This window comes from Anopheles coluzzii, chromosome X (assembly GCF_943734685.1).
Source record: "Anopheles coluzzii chromosome X, AcolN3, whole genome shotgun sequence".
Taxonomy (NCBI): domain Eukaryota; kingdom Metazoa; phylum Arthropoda; class Insecta; order Diptera; family Culicidae; genus Anopheles; species Anopheles coluzzii.
In genome coordinates this window covers 10,682,415-10,699,681 of record NC_064669.1, presented here as the reverse complement: position 1 = coordinate 10,699,681, position 17,267 = coordinate 10,682,415, and the positions used below count along the sequence as shown (strand labels likewise).

The 17,267-nt window shown below is 49.2% G+C and overlaps 3 protein-coding genes across 3 annotated transcripts; 2 read left to right on the top strand and 1 right to left on the bottom strand.

Annotated features, from left to right (window-relative positions):
• Nucleotides 1–2,166: 2,166 nt before the first annotated feature.
• Nucleotides 2,167–3,165, bottom strand: LOC120957528 (uncharacterized). The gene is made up of 3 exons (XM_040379780.2): nucleotides 2,922–3,165; nucleotides 2,635–2,818; nucleotides 2,167–2,578 (listed from the first exon to the last, which is right to left on the bottom strand). Exons 2-3 carry the CDS (start codon nucleotides 2,695–2,697, stop codon nucleotides 2,279–2,281), a joined length of 363 nt encoding a protein of 120 aa, XP_040235714.1. The 5' UTR covers nucleotides 2,698–2,818; nucleotides 2,922–3,165; the 3' UTR covers nucleotides 2,167–2,278.
• A 1,404-nt stretch (nucleotides 3,166–4,569) lies between these two features.
• Nucleotides 4,570–5,375, top strand: LOC120958008 (uncharacterized). The gene is made up of 2 exons (XM_040380536.2): nucleotides 4,570–4,681; nucleotides 4,763–5,375. The coding sequence occupies exons 1-2, from the start codon at nucleotides 4,622–4,624 to the stop codon at nucleotides 5,144–5,146; spliced, it is 444 nt and encodes a 147-aa protein (XP_040236470.2). The 5' UTR covers nucleotides 4,570–4,621; the 3' UTR covers nucleotides 5,147–5,375.
• A 1,795-nt stretch (nucleotides 5,376–7,170) lies between these two features.
• Nucleotides 7,171–17,023, top strand: LOC120954501 (phosphoinositide 3-kinase regulatory subunit 4). Its single transcript, XM_040374642.2, has 4 exons — nucleotides 7,171–7,642; nucleotides 7,714–7,894; nucleotides 10,520–14,286; nucleotides 16,294–17,023. The coding sequence occupies exons 1-4, from the start codon at nucleotides 7,545–7,547 to the stop codon at nucleotides 16,706–16,708; spliced, it is 4,461 nt and encodes a 1,486-aa protein (XP_040230576.2). The 5' UTR covers nucleotides 7,171–7,544; the 3' UTR covers nucleotides 16,709–17,023.
• Nucleotides 17,024–17,267: the final 244 nt, after the last annotated feature.

Here is a 17,267-nt window from a genome sequence, read left to right as displayed (position 1 = left end):
CGTTGCTGCACACACGCGTTTACTTTTTCTTGCCCCGAGATGATCGGAAGGGCGCCTCGATGGGGGAGCATTTTCTTCCTGTATTGTAAACGGAAGCGGGCGCGTTATTAAAACTGACACTCTTTTCTTCCATCAGCTTTTTTTCCCCTGGATAGTGGTGTTCCGCTGAAGGAAACCTCATCCCCGTTGAAACGTAGCCTTAAGACGTCCAATTTGTGCTGAACAAATGGTATTCGCTTTTTTTCGTTTTCTGCAGGCTCTCGGCCGCTCTCTCAGCGTTCAGGTGAGGCAGCGACAGGGCAATCAAACGCACCAGTGTGCTGAATGAATGGTTTGCCGAAATAGCGCACGGCCGAACAAAGCACCTTTTTCCGGTGGCTCAACATTTCGCCACCCTACCCCGTACGCTTTGTGCAGCAGTAGCGCCTCGGGGAGGTAATTTTTATAACAAATGTCTCACTCAACGGCATACTCGCTCGCCCCTTGCTCGACAATTGCTCGACCATGCTCAGGGCATAGCCAGCGGGGGTCGGTGTCCGCATGTCCGGCCTGCCCTCGCGAAGAAGCCACTCCCGAGGAGCGTCCTGGTTCCAGTCAATCATTTTCGATCGCGGCCACAAGCGAGATTGATCGTGGAAAAATTCCACCTCCAAGGAACCGGAACTGGGACGGCACCGGGGGCGGCACAGTTTATGGTTTTATTGCTCTACCTTCGCAGCGGCGAGTTTTCACATTTCGGGAATGATGAGGTATTGCCGAAAGTTCATCGGCGCAGCTGGAGCAACCCTTCGCTGCGGGATTTTTGTGTTTTGTTTATTTTTTTTTATGACAGCGCACGTGGTCGGGGGTTTTTCTTGCAAAACTGGGACGGGCGGGGAAAAAAACTCACACATTGGAAGCGTATGGGCCACAGTTTGGTGCCTTGTTCCCAACAACAACAAGAACACACATCAAATCAAGCTGTTGCAAAATTGAGCGCAAGCAGAAGTGAAACATAACTGTTTCTTTTTAGAAAGTTGAAGAGAAAAAGGTTGGAGATGAGATTGTGTACCAAAACATTTTTGTACGGTGCTTAACAAAGTAACGTGCAATTAAGCTCGAGTCATATATTCCAGGTTTTGTTGTACTTTTTTGCGACCCAAAATACTCTCCTAACACACATACACTCACACACACACATACACACACAATAGGCTTGGACAAAGAACAGCCATCACGGAGAAGCATCCCGGAGTACACTGGTGGACAAAAAGATAGGAAAAAAATTTGTTGTGTGTTTTTTTGCGTGCAATAGGTGTGTCATCGCCAACAACCTCAACCCGATTGAGAATCTGTGGTCAACTCTCAAGCGTCAGCTTAAGAACAAGCATGCACGTTCTGCCGATTCACTATGGAGACGCTGCAAGGCTATTTGGAAACGCATAGACAGAAGCAAATGCCGTAACCTCATCGGCGATATGGCCCTACGCTGTGAGGAAGTGATAGCGAATAACGGTCAACACATTGACCGTTAGAATATGTTTCCGCTCTGTGGAACACTGCAACACCACCTCCCAACAACCACTTAAACAGTCCTTTTCAGGGCTACCAAATATTTCCGACAAGAACTATGTTTTTCGGTCACAGAAAAAAGTTCCTATTTTTGTGTCCACCAGTGTACGTACGAAGTTGGCAAGGACGGTTTGTTCTTGCAGGATGGGGAAAAATCAAAACAGTTCTTGGCGAGGTTTCAGCATACACACACACACACACACCGGATGACCAACTGGAGCGAAATGATTGGTTCTTGTTCGCCAAAATGGATGCTGCCCATCCCATTTTGGGGAAACGGAAGGGACCAGTCATACTTTTGCTGCTTTGTGCTATGATGGGAAGAATTATAACCGCGTATGGCCGAAAAATGGCACTTCAGAAACATATTTCCTGCCCGCAGAGTCCCATAAGAACCCAAGACAAGTGTGATTACTTATTCTTTTTTTATATTATTTGACGATCAACAAACCAAACAGAAGAGCTTTGGGTCTGTGGACGATCTTTCTAGGACAGTCTGTTGGGCTTTGGACAAGATTTTTCGGGGACGAAAACAAAGTTTTTTTGTAGATTTAGATGCTTCGTAACATCCAACGATTTCTCACCAAAAGTCCTCAATAAAGACACTCAGAGAGATTAATCTATATTCCCCGCCAAACGAGAAACCTTTATTGTCTGTCCCAATAGTATAAAAAAGTCATATCCCAACGTCCTGCAATGTCTACCAATTAACACTGCCTACCAGAGCCTAGACGCTGGCTGATGCTCCATTAGCCGCCTGGAGCGCCGACAGCGCATTCAGCCCCTGCTGCAATACGGCCGAACCGCACACCTTGTACTGCCAGAGCTGCTGGTGCACCTTGAGACCGGCGGCACACGCGTCCAGCTGCTGGGTAGCCTCCTCCACCACGACCGCCACCGCCGGTTCACTCTCGGCGGGCAGGCTGGTTGCCCGATTCGCCAGTACCAGCAGCACCGTCGCCTTGTACTGGACGGCCTGCTCTTCCAGGGTCAATGCACCGCCGCCGCTCTGTTCCGTTTCCTGTGCCTGCGGGAGGGGTGTAAACATTAGCCTTATACTAGGTGCTCCTTTGCCAGACGTACTTTCCCGGTGGCCCAAATTGCCACCAAAACAACAGCGACGGACAGGAGTGCCTTGCGAACCATGGTGCGTGCTTTGCTGCGCTGTTCTTTCGTTCTCTCTTACTCTATCTCCGGCCAGAGGGTCTTGCCCCTTCTGTATATACTTTACAGAAGTTTCTTCAAACTTTCACCCAGCAAACACGCTCTGATCCGCAAAAGATGGGGAAGAAAATGAAGGATATCCGTTAGTTTGCCAAAACGAAAGGATATCCGTCTTTCGTTTTTCTTATCGCTTTTTTGTAACTTACAGTTGAGTCCCGCTTTTACCCAAGGGAAAGAAACCAAAGGCTGAGAGGTGTGCAGAATATGGTTGGATACCAGCAAAAGCTTATCACTGACTGTATCACTGAGCTCTACAGCGAGGGGTGTACAAGTTACACCGATATCTTAGTAAGCAAATTAAGATCCGAGAGGAGGCGGCGTGTGAGATAGTTCCGCGAGCCGACCTAGACACCGGGGCGAGCGAAAAACTTAATTAAATGCCACGACTTCTTCACTTCTCGTTTATATAGCGGCTTTTTGTCGCCTGCGCCTCGCCTCTGTGTGCACTGTTTGCCCGACCGTTAGCCAGCGCTCGTTGCTCGACGTTGTGCTGCAATATTACTGCGACACTTCAATGCCACACGTGACTGGTGTAGACACCCCGAGTAATACTCCCGGTAGGGTTAGAATCGCGGTCCATTCCATGTGAGCCATGTTGATATCTTCGTCATCGCTGTGGTTGATTTTTTTGTCATGTTGGCTGAGGGCACCTCCATGTGGATACACGTACTTTACAACAGCGCTTTGTCGTTCTTCGGGGCGAACATAAGAAGGTGTTATCAGTATCTATTGTATTAATGGTCGTCATAATTTAAACTTCGGTCGGTTGTGAGATTTGCGGCAAATGGGAGAAAGTTTGTTGGAAAGGCGTGTACGCCCGTTGGCTTTTATTACCAAGTCATTGAATGTAACTGTCGAATAGAGGCATAGGAGTTGTAATCGGACAATAATTGAAGTTGAGTAATTCAAGATGTCAAAAAGTAAATCTCTTTCAAAATATACTATTTTTTCGGAGGTTCAGACATGTGCTGCAATATATTTCTATAGATAGATACCTAATATGCCCATAATTTAAACAGTCGTAACATTTTGTTAATGTATGCGACAAGTCTTATAATTAGTCTGAACAGTCATCAACGTGCTTTTTAATAATATCCAGTTTTACTAACCATCTTCAGGATATCTTATTGTTGCAAGGCTCTCGAAGGATGCAATAGGCTTTTAACGATTCAAAACATACCATCACAGTAATCACAGTGAGTTAAATTCAAATTTGTATATGAAACTCAGATTTGTATTCTAATTCCAAACTGAGGATCAATTTACAAAGGATTGTCTCTCGCGAATTGAATGATTGTGTGAACGATTTTGGCCTCAAAAGTTCAGCTTTGAGAAGGATTTGAAGTGTTTAAATATTCTCAGAAATGATAATGCCTTTACTCGAATTGAATTTCTACCAATATATTCTTGGAATGGGCTAACAGACTTTGAGTTGAATGTTTATGAACTTTGGGCCACATTTTCTTGAAAAACTAATCTATTCAACTGGTCGAAGGGTTCTGAGAAAAAAATATTTCTGACGCGTCAGTTCGAAAACTAGCTAGTTGCTGTGGCGGAAGCGTTAGTGGTTTGATCACTTTAATCGTCTGCAATGTCCCCCGCCGCTAGAGATATTGTAACACAAGATCAAATAATCAACACTGCGCTCCTGTTACCAACATGGCCGTGCCCAGTGCGGAACTGCACCACTAATCTACCAGCAAACATTCTAATACACCCGCACACAGCCCCTGCTATCCGGGGGTCTTTCCATTGGCATCAGATAAACACCCCGGCCCGACTATATCTATTGCCGGCTGGCGAACAGTTTCCGCACAGACGAGATACGACCACTCCAACAAGCATAATGAACAGCTCACTGACGATTTTTGCCGTGCTAGCGATTGGCCTAGCGGTGGCCCAACAGGTAAGCAGTAGCATTGCGGATGATACGCAAAACTTTCTTGGAAGCACTGTTCGGAACACTTTTTGAGTTTTTTTTTTTCAGCCTGATGAATCTAATGCGCTCGGTGCGGGCAATATGGCAACCGTGGGCGGTGTTTCACTTGAGCAGCGCACGGTCGACCAGCAGAACCAGCGGCTAGCGTTGTCGTTTGCTCGTGCCTTCCCGGAGGAAACGCCGGCCGAATTTCAGCCGCTAGTGGTGGCCCTGTACGTGCGCTGCCAGGCGGAGCTGGACAACTGTGCCGACTTTCTGTGGGAGACGCATCTACTGCGCGAGTATCGCAACTGCGCGATGACACAGCGACGCCTCTGCACGCAGGAGGTGCAGGAATTGCAGGCCCAGCTGAGCGTGATGGCCGATGAGGCCAATGAGCAACTAGAGCTATCGCCGGCGGAGGAAGAAGTGCTGGCGCAATTAGCCGAGTAATCGATCAGAAAATCAAATGGGATTGAAATGTCACCCAAACAAAAATATTGTTTGGACAAACAAAGAAGGAATCAATTCTTCTGTACCCAAACAGTCGAGTCCTAATCAAATCAAAGCATATACAATTCACTTCGTATGAAATGAACAACAAAACTAGATTTATTGTGCAATAAATTTGCAATGTGATTTCGTATTGCGTCGAAGTAGAATAAAAATCATTTAACTGGAACTGTGTTTTTCCCTTTTCTCTAATAAGTTTGTTTGAGATGATTACAGTTTTTATTTAGATTTTGATTTTTAAATAATCCTTAACCGGTATCAACCCTAAAACTATGCCCAATCTTCAGAGTAAAACTATTCTTGGATGACCTAAAACCTCCAATCAAAATTAATGTAATGGCAACTACGATGTCATAACTGTTTGTCAATACGGCCTAGTAGGAATACCTTAGGCTTTGTTGTTGGGACTAGTCATGTTCTAGTATTGGTTTTAAGCTTATCATAGGTTCCAGAATTAATCTTTTATTAGAAGTTTGGGATTTATTCCCGACCTGAGAACTAGTTCCAAGCCTAGTCCCAATTCTGAAACAAATTCAAAAATTGTAAATTATAAATTGGTTTCAATTGCAAATAACTTTGATAGGTTCCAGGACCGGTATGGGTTCATAATCGGTTCCCGTAATGATAAGGGTTCATGATTAGTTCCAGGACCGGTACTGATTCGTGATAGGTTCCAGAACCGGTTCGGATTCACGATAGGTTCCAGGACCGATACGGATTCACGATCTGTTCCAGGACCAGTATGGGTTCAGTATAGATTCCAAGACCGGTATGGGTTCATAATCGGTTCGAGGAGCGATATGGATTCATGATTGGTTCCAGGAGCTATATAGATTCATGATAGGTTCCAGGACCAGTATGGGTTCATGATAGGTTCCAGGACCGGTACGGGTTCATGATAGGTTCCAGAACCGATACAGGTTCACGATCGCTTTCAGAACCGGTATGAATTCATTGTAGATTCGGGGACCTGTATGGGTTCATAATCGGTTTGAGTTACGATATGGATTCATAATTCGAGGTGATGATTCGAGTTCGAGGAGCTATATGGATTCATGATGGCTCCAGGACCAGTATGGCTTCATGATAGGTTTAAGGAACAATATGGGTTCATGATAGGTTTCAGGACCTGTATGGGTTCATGATAGATTCTAGAACCGGTACGGGTTCATGATAGGTTCCAGAATCAATACGGGTTCACGATCGGTTCCAGAACCGGTATGGGTTCATTATAGATTCGAGGACGAGTATGGGCTCATAATCGTTTCGAGGAGCGATATGGATTCATGATGGTTTCAGGACCTGTATGGATTCATGATTGGTTCTAGGACCTGTATGGGTTCATGATAGGTTCCAGGGCCGTTGTTGGCTCGTGATAGGTTCCAAAACCGATGTTAGTTCATGATAGGGTCCAGGACCGGAATGGGTTCATGATAGGTTCCAGGACCGGCGTGGATTTATGACCAATTCCAAGACTGGTATGGGTTAAGTATTCAGGACTTTTATGAGTTCAGTATCCGTTCTACAATCGAAAGGGGTCAGTATCTGTTTTATAATCGGTATTGGTCCGTGATCAGTTCCAAGACCGGTATGAGTTCAGTATCAGTTTAAGGACTGGTATAGGTTCAGTATTACTTCCAAGACCGATATGAATTCTATATCGGTTCCAGAACGACCGTGGGTTCCGTACCGGTTCCAGGACCAGTGTGGGTTTGGCATTAGTTCCAACACCGGTAGATTTTGTTTCAGCTTTAGGCAGTTTTTTATGAGACTCATCAGTTTTTTATTCAAATGGAGCTGTAACCGGGTTAACCGGATTAAAATTAACCAGTACGGAAGAAACATAATAGAACAAAAATAAGAACCGTTACAAATTTCAAATTTCAATCTTGTTGCCCAGCTATGTCCCATAACGCAGCACACCACTGGGCACCTGTCGGAAACGTCAAACCGAACGCGTCAAAAGCAAACGTCAAAAGCGCTGCGCAAGCAAAACAACAACAAGCTGATAACAATGGACACGCACTGAATTGTGCTGGTTCGTTTGGCTCGCGAAAATAACAGTGCAGCTGAATCACCTCTTTCGCGTGTTTGTGTATGTGTGGTTGTGAATCCTTCAAAGAATCAGAAAAAAGGTGTTTCTCACCAGCCGACATCAATCAACGTAGAAAGAAAGCCTGCAGCATCATCCGCCGTGAAAAAACACACTACTGAACCAGCGCACTAGCGGACACACAATCAAACAGCAGGCCCCTAGCGTGCAGGGGGGGGCGAACAACCCATCAACCGATTTGGACGTGGGGCTGGGCGGGGCAGAGGGTGAAGCAATTCCGTCACGATGGGCAACCAGCTGGTTGCGCTGGCACCGTCACAAATCTTCCCCGTCGAGCACTACCTCACGGGGACGTTCGAGTTTGACCTACAGTTTGAGAAGAGGTAACATGTCCAGCAAAAAAAAAATGGTTGCAAAACTAAATTGTCCGTTTTCTTGCTCCGCTCGATTGCAGTATGGGAAGCACCCGCTTCATGAAGGTGGCCAAGGTGAAGGTCGACGAGGGACCGGCCGTCGTGAAGGTGTTTGTAAGGCACGATCCCTCCCTGCCGCTCGAACAGCACCTCGAGCGCATCGAGCACATCAAGAAGCATCTTGCGAACGCGGTCAACTGCTTACCATTCCAGAAAGTGCTGGTAATTTTTTGAGACTTGCTTATTCTGTTTGTTTCATTTATGTAGGGATTTAGGGGATTATTGTGCAGGAAGAGCAAAGAAAAGTAACTTGCTGCAGGAACTGTTTTCTTGTTTTGTATTTATTTGATTTCAGCCATACAAAATAGGTATTTGAAAAGGACATAAAAATTTAAAAAAAAAATAGGAGACGATCAGTAACAGCGGCTTGCCACCAAGCGTAGTGTCACAATGAAACGAATGCAACAACGAAGGCTGCATGAGCGATTTCCATAATCCAGAGCTAGTTACAGCTAGCGCGGATTTAGCGAAAATGAAAAATAGCCTATAAAAACGACATTATTTTCCTTCTGTCACCTCAGAATCGCAATTGATAAACTTCTTGTTGGTCCCGAAATTAGTATCGGTTTCGGCATCTCCATAAGCATAGGCATTTGGGTCTGTGGGAACGATTGAAATACGATGTACACCGTTCCAAGAGTGAACTAAGACTAACAATTATTTGATATTTCGTGCAACCACGGTTGCTGTAACCAATGGATTATAACTAAGTTTTTTGCTATAAGCAATCCACCAAAGGTCCATGATGATCCGTATGGCTCGTGATGGTCCGTATTGATAGCCGCAAAGAATCAAAATTTACTTGTAAACGATCCATATTCATGGAGATTACCGGTCTGATTTCGCTTCCGAAATTCCTTATTTCAATTCAAGAACTGATTCTCGTTCTGGAACTCATTTGACTTTTGGGAGTCAATCCAGTCGGGTAGGTCCGACTCCGAGTTCCCACCACTAATGCCAACACGTTGATACAGACAGATCTGTGTTGTAGATTTGACCTTATTCATGCTGAAGAATATTATCCAATTAAAAATACAATTATGATGAATTTAAAAAAAAACATCCATAAAAACAATCCACTTAAAAATACAATTATGATGAATTAAAAAAATCCATCTGCACAACAACAAAACCTTCTTAGACACACACCAAAATATATCGTTCTAGAAACAATGTATTTGGGAAATTAAAAAACACAAAAAAACGATCAATCACTTTTTCAATGACGACAACGATTGTGACCTACAAATATCTTATCGAAACTAATAATGACAAATTTGTTCGTATATGCCCTTTTTATCAGTACATTTGTGGGCCTGGAATGAATGATTTAACTTTTCATACAACTCATGTGGAAAAGCCTCCCGCGTAACTAGTTTTTTGTATAACAAGTGAGTCACTGGATCGAAATTAAACTCGTTACGGGCGGTTCTACTGTTCTTTCATGTGGATGGCACAGGTGGAAAGAATTTCAAAACAGTTTTAAGGAAAAAAATGTGGATTCGAGAAGATATCTTTAGGAATTTCAAAGTAAAACGCAACAATTTATGGCACTAAAGGCAAAGCAGTTATTCAAATATCAATTATCATAGTGGATTATAGTTCTTTTTTTTTAATTTTACATTGTTTCGAGTTTTTTAGCCGTGCATAAAATTAAAACCATAGATTTTGTTTTATATCTGCAAGAATTGGGGCAGACTAGTATCATACGCCCCTCAGTCGTTTCCTGCTCATCATACGGTTTCATTCTATTCGTGTTCGGAATTAATTCCGCAGCCGATTCCGATTCCAGAGCCGATTCCGGAGCCGTTTCCGGAGTTGATTCCGGAGCCGATTCCGGAGTTGAATTTAGAGTCGATTTCAAGCATCAGTTCTTGCATTGAAATAAGAAGTTTCAGAAGCGAAATCAGTCCGGGAATCTACTTGAGTATGGATCAAGCAAATATTGATTCTTTGCGGCTATCAATACTTAAAATCATTGGACCCAAACGCCTATTGTTATGAAAATGCCAAAACCGACTCCGTTTCGCGGCCGATTCTGATTTTGGAGCCAATTCCGATGCCGGAGTCAATTTCGATTCCGGAATCGATACCGGAACCGATTCCAAAGCCGATCCCGGAACCAATTCCAGAGCCGATTCCAGAACCGATTCCGGAGCCGATTTAGATTCCGGGGCCGGATCCAATTCCGGAACCGATTACGGATCCAATTCCGGAACCGATTACGGATCCGATTCCGGAACCGATTCCGGAACCGATTCCGTAGCCAATTCCGGAACCAATTCTGGAGCCGATCCAGAACCAATTCCGAATCCGATTCCGGTGTCGTTCTGGAAACTGGTTCCGGGCCTACTATCCGGAATCGATTCCAGAAAAAATCCTCTGAGCTAGCCGGAATCGATTCCGACGAATTCTTCATTTTTCCCATCACTACTATCAATATTCAAGAAATCTATAAGTTGCTTTCGTATTGGCGCGAATCTCAAACAAGTTTGATGCGGCATTCGCGATTTTTAAATCGTGAGTTCTGTAACAGCTCTGATAATCAGAACGAATGACACATTGAAAATATCGAGAATCCATGTAAAACGGTAGAAAGGAGCCAAAGGTTGCTACTGAATAGGCCTAAAGTTGCAGAGGCAGAGTATATTGAATTGTTTCAAAGGCAGGTCAAAATCGGCTAGTTTTATCATAAAAATAAGCTTCCAATATTGAAACCAAAAAACAAAACAAAAAACAAACAAACAAAGAATTACCCCCTTCTCCGCATTCGCTACTCGTTCGCAGACGATGGAAAAGGCGTGCCTGATCGTGCGGCAGTACGTGAAGCACAGCCTGTACGATCGCGTCTCGACCCGGCCGTTCCTCACGCTGATCGAGAAGAAGTGGATCACGTTCCAGATACTGTGCGCGCTGCACCAGTGCCACAAGCAGCGGATCTGCCACGGCGACATCAAGCTGGAGAACATCCTGATCACCTCGTGGAACTGGGTGCTGCTGTCCGACTTTGCCTCGTTCAAGCCGACCTACCTGCCGGAGGACAATCCGGCCGACTACAGCTACTTCTTCGACACGAGCCGGCGGCGCACGTGCTACATCGCGCCGGAGCGGTTCGTGCGCTCGTCCAGCGGCGAATCGATCCAGCCGAAGGACGGGCCGCTGGTCGGCGACGGGCAGTACTGTGCCGGGCAGCTGCTGCCCGAGATGGACATCTTTTCGGCCGGCTGCGCGCTGCTCGAGCTGTGGACCGAGGGTACCGCGCCGTTCGAGTTTTCCCAGCTGCTCGCGTACCGGCGGGGCGAGGTCGACCTGGTCCGCAAGCACCTGGACGGGATCGAGAACGAGCGGCTGCGGCAGCTGGTCGAGTCGATGCTCAGCCCCGATCCGCGCGATCGCAAATCGGCCGAGCTGTACCTGGACCAGGAGCGGGGCAAGCTGTTCCCCGAGTACTTCTACGCCTTCCTGCAGTCCTACCTGCAGATGTTCTCGACCGTGCCGGTGGTGCCGCCGGACGAGAAGGTCACCCGGCTGCACGGCGACATCGGCCAGATCGTGCAGATACTGACTGGCGGCGGGGGAGGCGGCGGCGGTAGCGACGACCCGCCCGAACCGTCCGATGACGACGACGACGACGGGCTGATACTGATCACGGGCGTCATCACGTCCTGCATCCGCGGGCTCAGCTTCTGCCGGTCGAAGCTGCTCGCGCTCGAAATCCTGCAGGCGCTGGCCGAAAACACCACCTCCGAAACGATACTCGACCGCATCCTGCCCTACATCCTGCATCTCGCGCAGGACGCAGCGCCCCGCGTCCGCGTCTGCTCGCTCAACACGCTCACCCGCTGCCTGCGGCTGGTGCGCCAGCTGCCCCGCAGCGACGCGAACGTCTTTCCCGAGTACATCCTGCCCGCGATCGCACCGCTCGCCACCGACCACTCCACCTTCGTGCGCATGACGTACGCGCGCAACATCGCAACGCTGGCCGACACCGCGGTCAGCTTTCTCGAGCAGTCGCAGCACACCTGCACCTCGGAGAACGTGCCGCCGCCGCACTACGAAACCGAGCTGAGCGCGCTGCACGAGATGCTGCACCAGACGGTGCTGTCCCTGCTGACGGACGCGCAGTCCGCGGTGAAGCAGACGCTCATGACGTCCGGCATCACGCAGCTGTGCGTGTTCTTCGGCCGGCAGAAGGCGAACGACGTCATCCTGTCGCACATGATCACCTTCCTGAACGACAAGGAGGATCGGCATCTGCGCGGCGCCTTCTTCGACTGCATCGTGGGCGTCGCGTCGTACGTCGGGTGGCACTGTGCGCCGATGCTGCTGCCGCTGCTGCAGCAGGGCCTGACCGATCCGGAGGAGTTCGTGATCGCGAAGGCGATCCACGCGACCACGCTGCTGGTGGAGCTCGGGCTGATACAGAAGCAGGGCACGATCGAGTTTATCGGCGAGTGCGCCTGCTACCTCGCCCATCCGAACCTGTGGATCCGGCACGAGGTGGTCGAGCTGGTGGCGACGGCCGCCCGCATCCTCACCGCGATCGATGTGCAGTGCAAGGTGCGGCCCTCGATTGCGGCCCACCTGCGCCTGCCGCTGATCGAGCTGGCCTGTCCGGAGCTGCTGCTCGACTGTCTGGTGCCGCCGGTGCCGCGCAACATCTACGACGCGGTGCTACGCTTCGGGCCGGACATTGCGCCGCTGATCGCGGTGCTGCGGGAGCGCAAGCAGGCCCGCGCGCGACAGCAAACGCTCGCGGCCGAGCGGGAGGGCGACCGGCACCAGTCGCCGCTGCCCGACGGCGGCCAGCAGGCACCGCCGCCCGGGATACAGCAGCTGCTGCGCCGCCTCACCACCGAGGGGCTGACGGAGCAGATCGAGGAGCAGCTGCTCGCGATGAGCGTCCATCTGATGAAGCTGCACCACTACAAGCTGGCGGAGACGCGCCACACGCAGCAGCCGTCCGGCCGGATCGTGCTCGACCACTACCCGGACGTGATGGGCGAGGTGCCGCTGGCCGGCGCCGACACGCATCTCCCGCTGGCGAAAGGGGGCGCTCTCCCGGGGCGGCCAGCCGCGTCCGGCGGTGCTGGCGATGGAACGGCACCAACGGGGGACGGGCTGGGCAAGCAGGCGGGCGGACGTACCACGCGCAAAAGCGAATCGGACAGTGCGCAGGACTGGCAGCACATGCTGAGCGCGATCGAATCGCACACGCCCTCACCAAGCTCACCGACGGGCGGCGGCGGTGGCGATTTAACCGTCGCCGGCACGGCTGTTCTGCCCGCACCGCCGCCGGTCGCCGCCACCGGTGCCACCGTGCCGATGGCCACGATCGCGGCCGCCCTGCCGCCGCCCGTGCATCACCACCATCATCATGCGACGCCGACCACCTCGAGCCTGGTGGAGTACAGCCTGCCGGAGCGCACCACCGGCCACCAGGAGCGGCTGTCCGACTGTCGGCTCGAGATGGAGGCGCTCGTCGCGAAGCTGCGCACCCGCTACGCCACGTACCAGCGGCAGCGAGAGCTGCGCGAGTCGACCAACGCCGGGCCGGCCCTGCCGGCCGGCTGGCGCCTGTCCGGCACGCTCGTGGCCCACCTGGCCGAGCACAAGGCGGCCGTCGCCCGGATGGCGGCGCTCAAGCCGCACGCCGGCTCGCTGTTCGCGAGCGCCTCCATCGACGGCACGGTGCGGCTGTGGGACTGCAACAAGCTGGACGGGCAGCAGTCGGTCAACCGGTCGCGCCAGTCGTACCACGCCAACACGCCGCTGCACGCGGTCGCCGCCTGCGACGCCGGCCAATCGCTGGCGGTGGCGGGCAAGGACGGCACGCTGCTGCTGCTCAAGATCGACACCAACTCGAGTAAGATGGCGCTGCAGCAGGCGCGCCACTTCGAGGCGGACACGCGCTACACGTCCGCCTCCAGCTCGACGGGCGAGCTCGGCCCGGACGATGGGCCGGTGGTCGAGATGCACCCCCTCGACCAGGGCGCCCAGAGCGTGATCGTGTACGCGACGCTGTACGGTGCGCTCGTCGGCTGGGACATTCGCATGCCGGACTACGCCTGGCGGCTGCAGAGCGACCTGCGCAGCGGCGTCATCACCACGTTCTGCATCGATCCGTCCAGCTCGTGGCTGACGGTGGGGACGAGCAGCGGTCGCCACGTGTGCTGGGATCTGCGCTTCCAGCTGCCGATAGCGGAGATCAAGCATCCGCACGATGCGCGCATCCGGCGCGTCTCGCACCATCCGACCGAATCGTCCTGGCTCGTGTCGGCCTCGCAGGGCAACAGCGAGGTGTACGTGTGGAACATCGAAACAGGCCACCGGCAGCAGGCGTACTGGGCAAGCGCGAGCCCACCGCTCTCCAACAGCAACGCGTCCTCGCACTCGGTCTGCGCGCTGCTGCCGGGTGTGAACGATGGCAACCCGTTCCTGCTGACTGGAGGGACCGACCAGCGCCTGCGCTACTGGGATCCGGTCAACATCGAAAACTGTGCGCTGGTTGTGCCGTCCGCCCGGGACTATGCCCCGCTCAACGTCACGTACGAGTGAGTATTGCTCTCGATGGTTACGGCCACTGCCAGTGCTGCAAAATGTCACTGTCAATGTCATAAAGCAAACTGACTGAAACAAAATCTATGTCAGCGTCACGTACTCAATTGTGATAATCAGAGGTGATACTCCAAACCCGATTGGTGTGACCAATTCATGCTTCTTGGCGTTTTTGCGACCATCACTTAGTCAGTCACTATGTCATGACTTTTTTTTTTACTTTGTTTCTGCAAAATGTCACTGACATAGTCATGACAAATTCCGACTGAAACAAAATCATGTCAGTGTCCCGAGCTCTACTGTGATGATCAGGTGTGAGAGTCAATCAGTTGTTGGGACCATCACATGCTTGGTGACGCGTTGTGCAACCAACTCTTGGTCAGTCACTTGATCGCGACATTTTCCGTCGGTGATCATCACGACAGTCATGGGAGATATGCGGTGCGTGCGAGTGGTTCCAACAAAACACGGACAATCAAAGCAGACAGAGCGAGAAAGAATGCACAAATTTGTTGGTTTATACCACACGCCAAATATTTTCCAAGAATGTCGTGATTATCACCATACAGAAAATGTCGCGACCAAGTGAGTGACCAAGAGTTGGGTGCTACAAAAAAAGGCCCCAAGCATGTGATAGGTCCACCAACTGTTTGAGTCTTTCCTTTGATCATCCCAGCTGTGTACGTGAGCTGATTTGAGCTTCGTTTCAGTCATGAGTGTTGGTGACTGAAACAGTGACAGTTGATAGCACTGTTCACAGTCTGAAAAAGTCTTGATTATGCTTGTGACGGCATTAAGCTCAACTTGTGATTCAGAGTATCGGGTTAGCCTCAAACATTCGCATGTCGCATTCGGCATGTCATGACGCTCATTCATTGAGCATCAGCAATGAGCATCAAGCTAGCCCGGATATGTTCGGAGTTTTGAGTAGTGAAACTACTCAATAGAAGAAATTGTACTGAAGAAAGATATAATTGTTATCCATTCTTTTTTATAAGCTTTCTTATTCAACCTGAAAGTATGCTACTGAATACAGTGCTGCAAAATATCACTGTCAATGACATAAAAATATCTGACATGATAACCAGAGGTGATACTTAAAACGATTGGTGTGATCAATACATGCTTCGTGACATTTTTGCGACCATCGCTTGGTCAGTCACTACGTGATGACTTTTTTACTGTGATCATTTCTGACAAAGTCATGACAAATTCCGGCTGAACCAAAATCATGTCAGCGTCACGTGCTCTACTGTGATGATCAGAGGTGAGACTTAATCAGTTTATGCGACCATCACATGCTTTGTGACATTTTGTTTTGTATACAAACATTTAGTCAGTCACTTGGTCGCGATATTTTCTTTCGGTGATCATCACGATACCCATGGGAGATATTCGATGTGTGCGAATGGTCTTAACCAATAAATTGAGCATATTTTATATTCTATTTGACCCGACAGACTATCAAAGCAGTAAGAACTAGAAAGCATGATCATTTTGTTGGTTTAGATCACACGTCAAGTACATTCCAAGAATGTCGTGATTATCACTAAACATAAAATGTGAGTGATCAAGAGTGGGGTACTAAACAAAATGTCACCAAGCACGTGATTGGTCCACCAACTGTTTGAGTCTCACCTCTGATCATCTCAGCCGTGTACGTGATCTGATTTGAACTTCGTTTCAGTGTGTTGGTGACTGAAACAGTGACAGTTGATAGCACTGTTCACAGCCATGAAAAAAATCATGATAATGCTTGCGCCGGCATTAAGCTCAGCTTGTCAGTCAGAGTATCGCGTTGGACTCAAGCATTCGCATGTCGGTTTTGACATCTTTCTGTTTATTAATTACTATTTTCGGCGAAAGATGCGCCATTTTAGATGAAAGTTATTGCCCGATATCTTGCGTTTCTTTCACAATTGTTTGTATTCAGAAACAAAAAAAACATTAGCTCCGCATTTTGTTCTTTATTCCGTTCATTTCTTTTATTTTTTTATTTGTAGATCACGCCTAATCGACGGCACGAAAGTAATCTCCGAGATACACTGCAACAACAACAGCAATAACAACAACAACAATAGCAACGTGCAAATCAACAACAACAACAACAACAGCAACAACAGCAGCAATACCAACGCAAACCAGACCGGCGGAGGGCAAAGTGGCGGAACGGCCGGCAACAATGCGAACACACCGGGTGGCGGCAGTGCAGGGGCGACTCCCGGCGGCCCAGGGTCCGGTGCCGGCGGGTCCGGTGAGCGGGGCGGCCGGCAGCCGGACGATGACCACCGGGTGGGGCCGGAAATGCCCGCCCACGGGCATAACGACGTGATCAGCGATCTGCTGATGTGCCGCTCGGCGAAGCAAACGTTCATCGCGTCCAGCAGCCGGGACGGCGTGATCAAGCTGTGGAAGTGAGCGCCGGAAGTCGTCGGCAGTCTGCGGACGGTGCACGGTAAAAGGGGAAGTAGTATTAAGCCTTATTAACATTTCTTTCCCTCACAGGTGATCATGTTTCCTATTTTTCGTTTCATTTATTGCTTTATGATCTGTTGTTGCATTACTCATACTCTATTGTGCTGAGATTAATCTCTTTCTGTTGTGATTGCGGGAGCGAACGTTCGCTAGTGGTATTTTGCTAGAGGATACTGCATAACAGTGTGTATCTTGCAGGTTAAAGTTATTCAACTCAGGATGCTATTATCCTAGAAATATAAAATTAAGAATCACTTACATCAATGTGCTACACACTATTTTTACTTACAACAAACGTCCGTAGATATCACATCGGCATGAAGATAATTTCGTTGAGCATTGGTAAAGCTCTTCATGCAATGTACAGCGAGTATAAATAATAAATAAATACTTTTGCAACATTTACAAAAAAAACTGTAGTACTGCAACTCAAGCATGGAATTGGACCTTCATCTTGCACAAAAGGGCGTCACCTTATTTCAGTGCAAACGAAATGCAATGA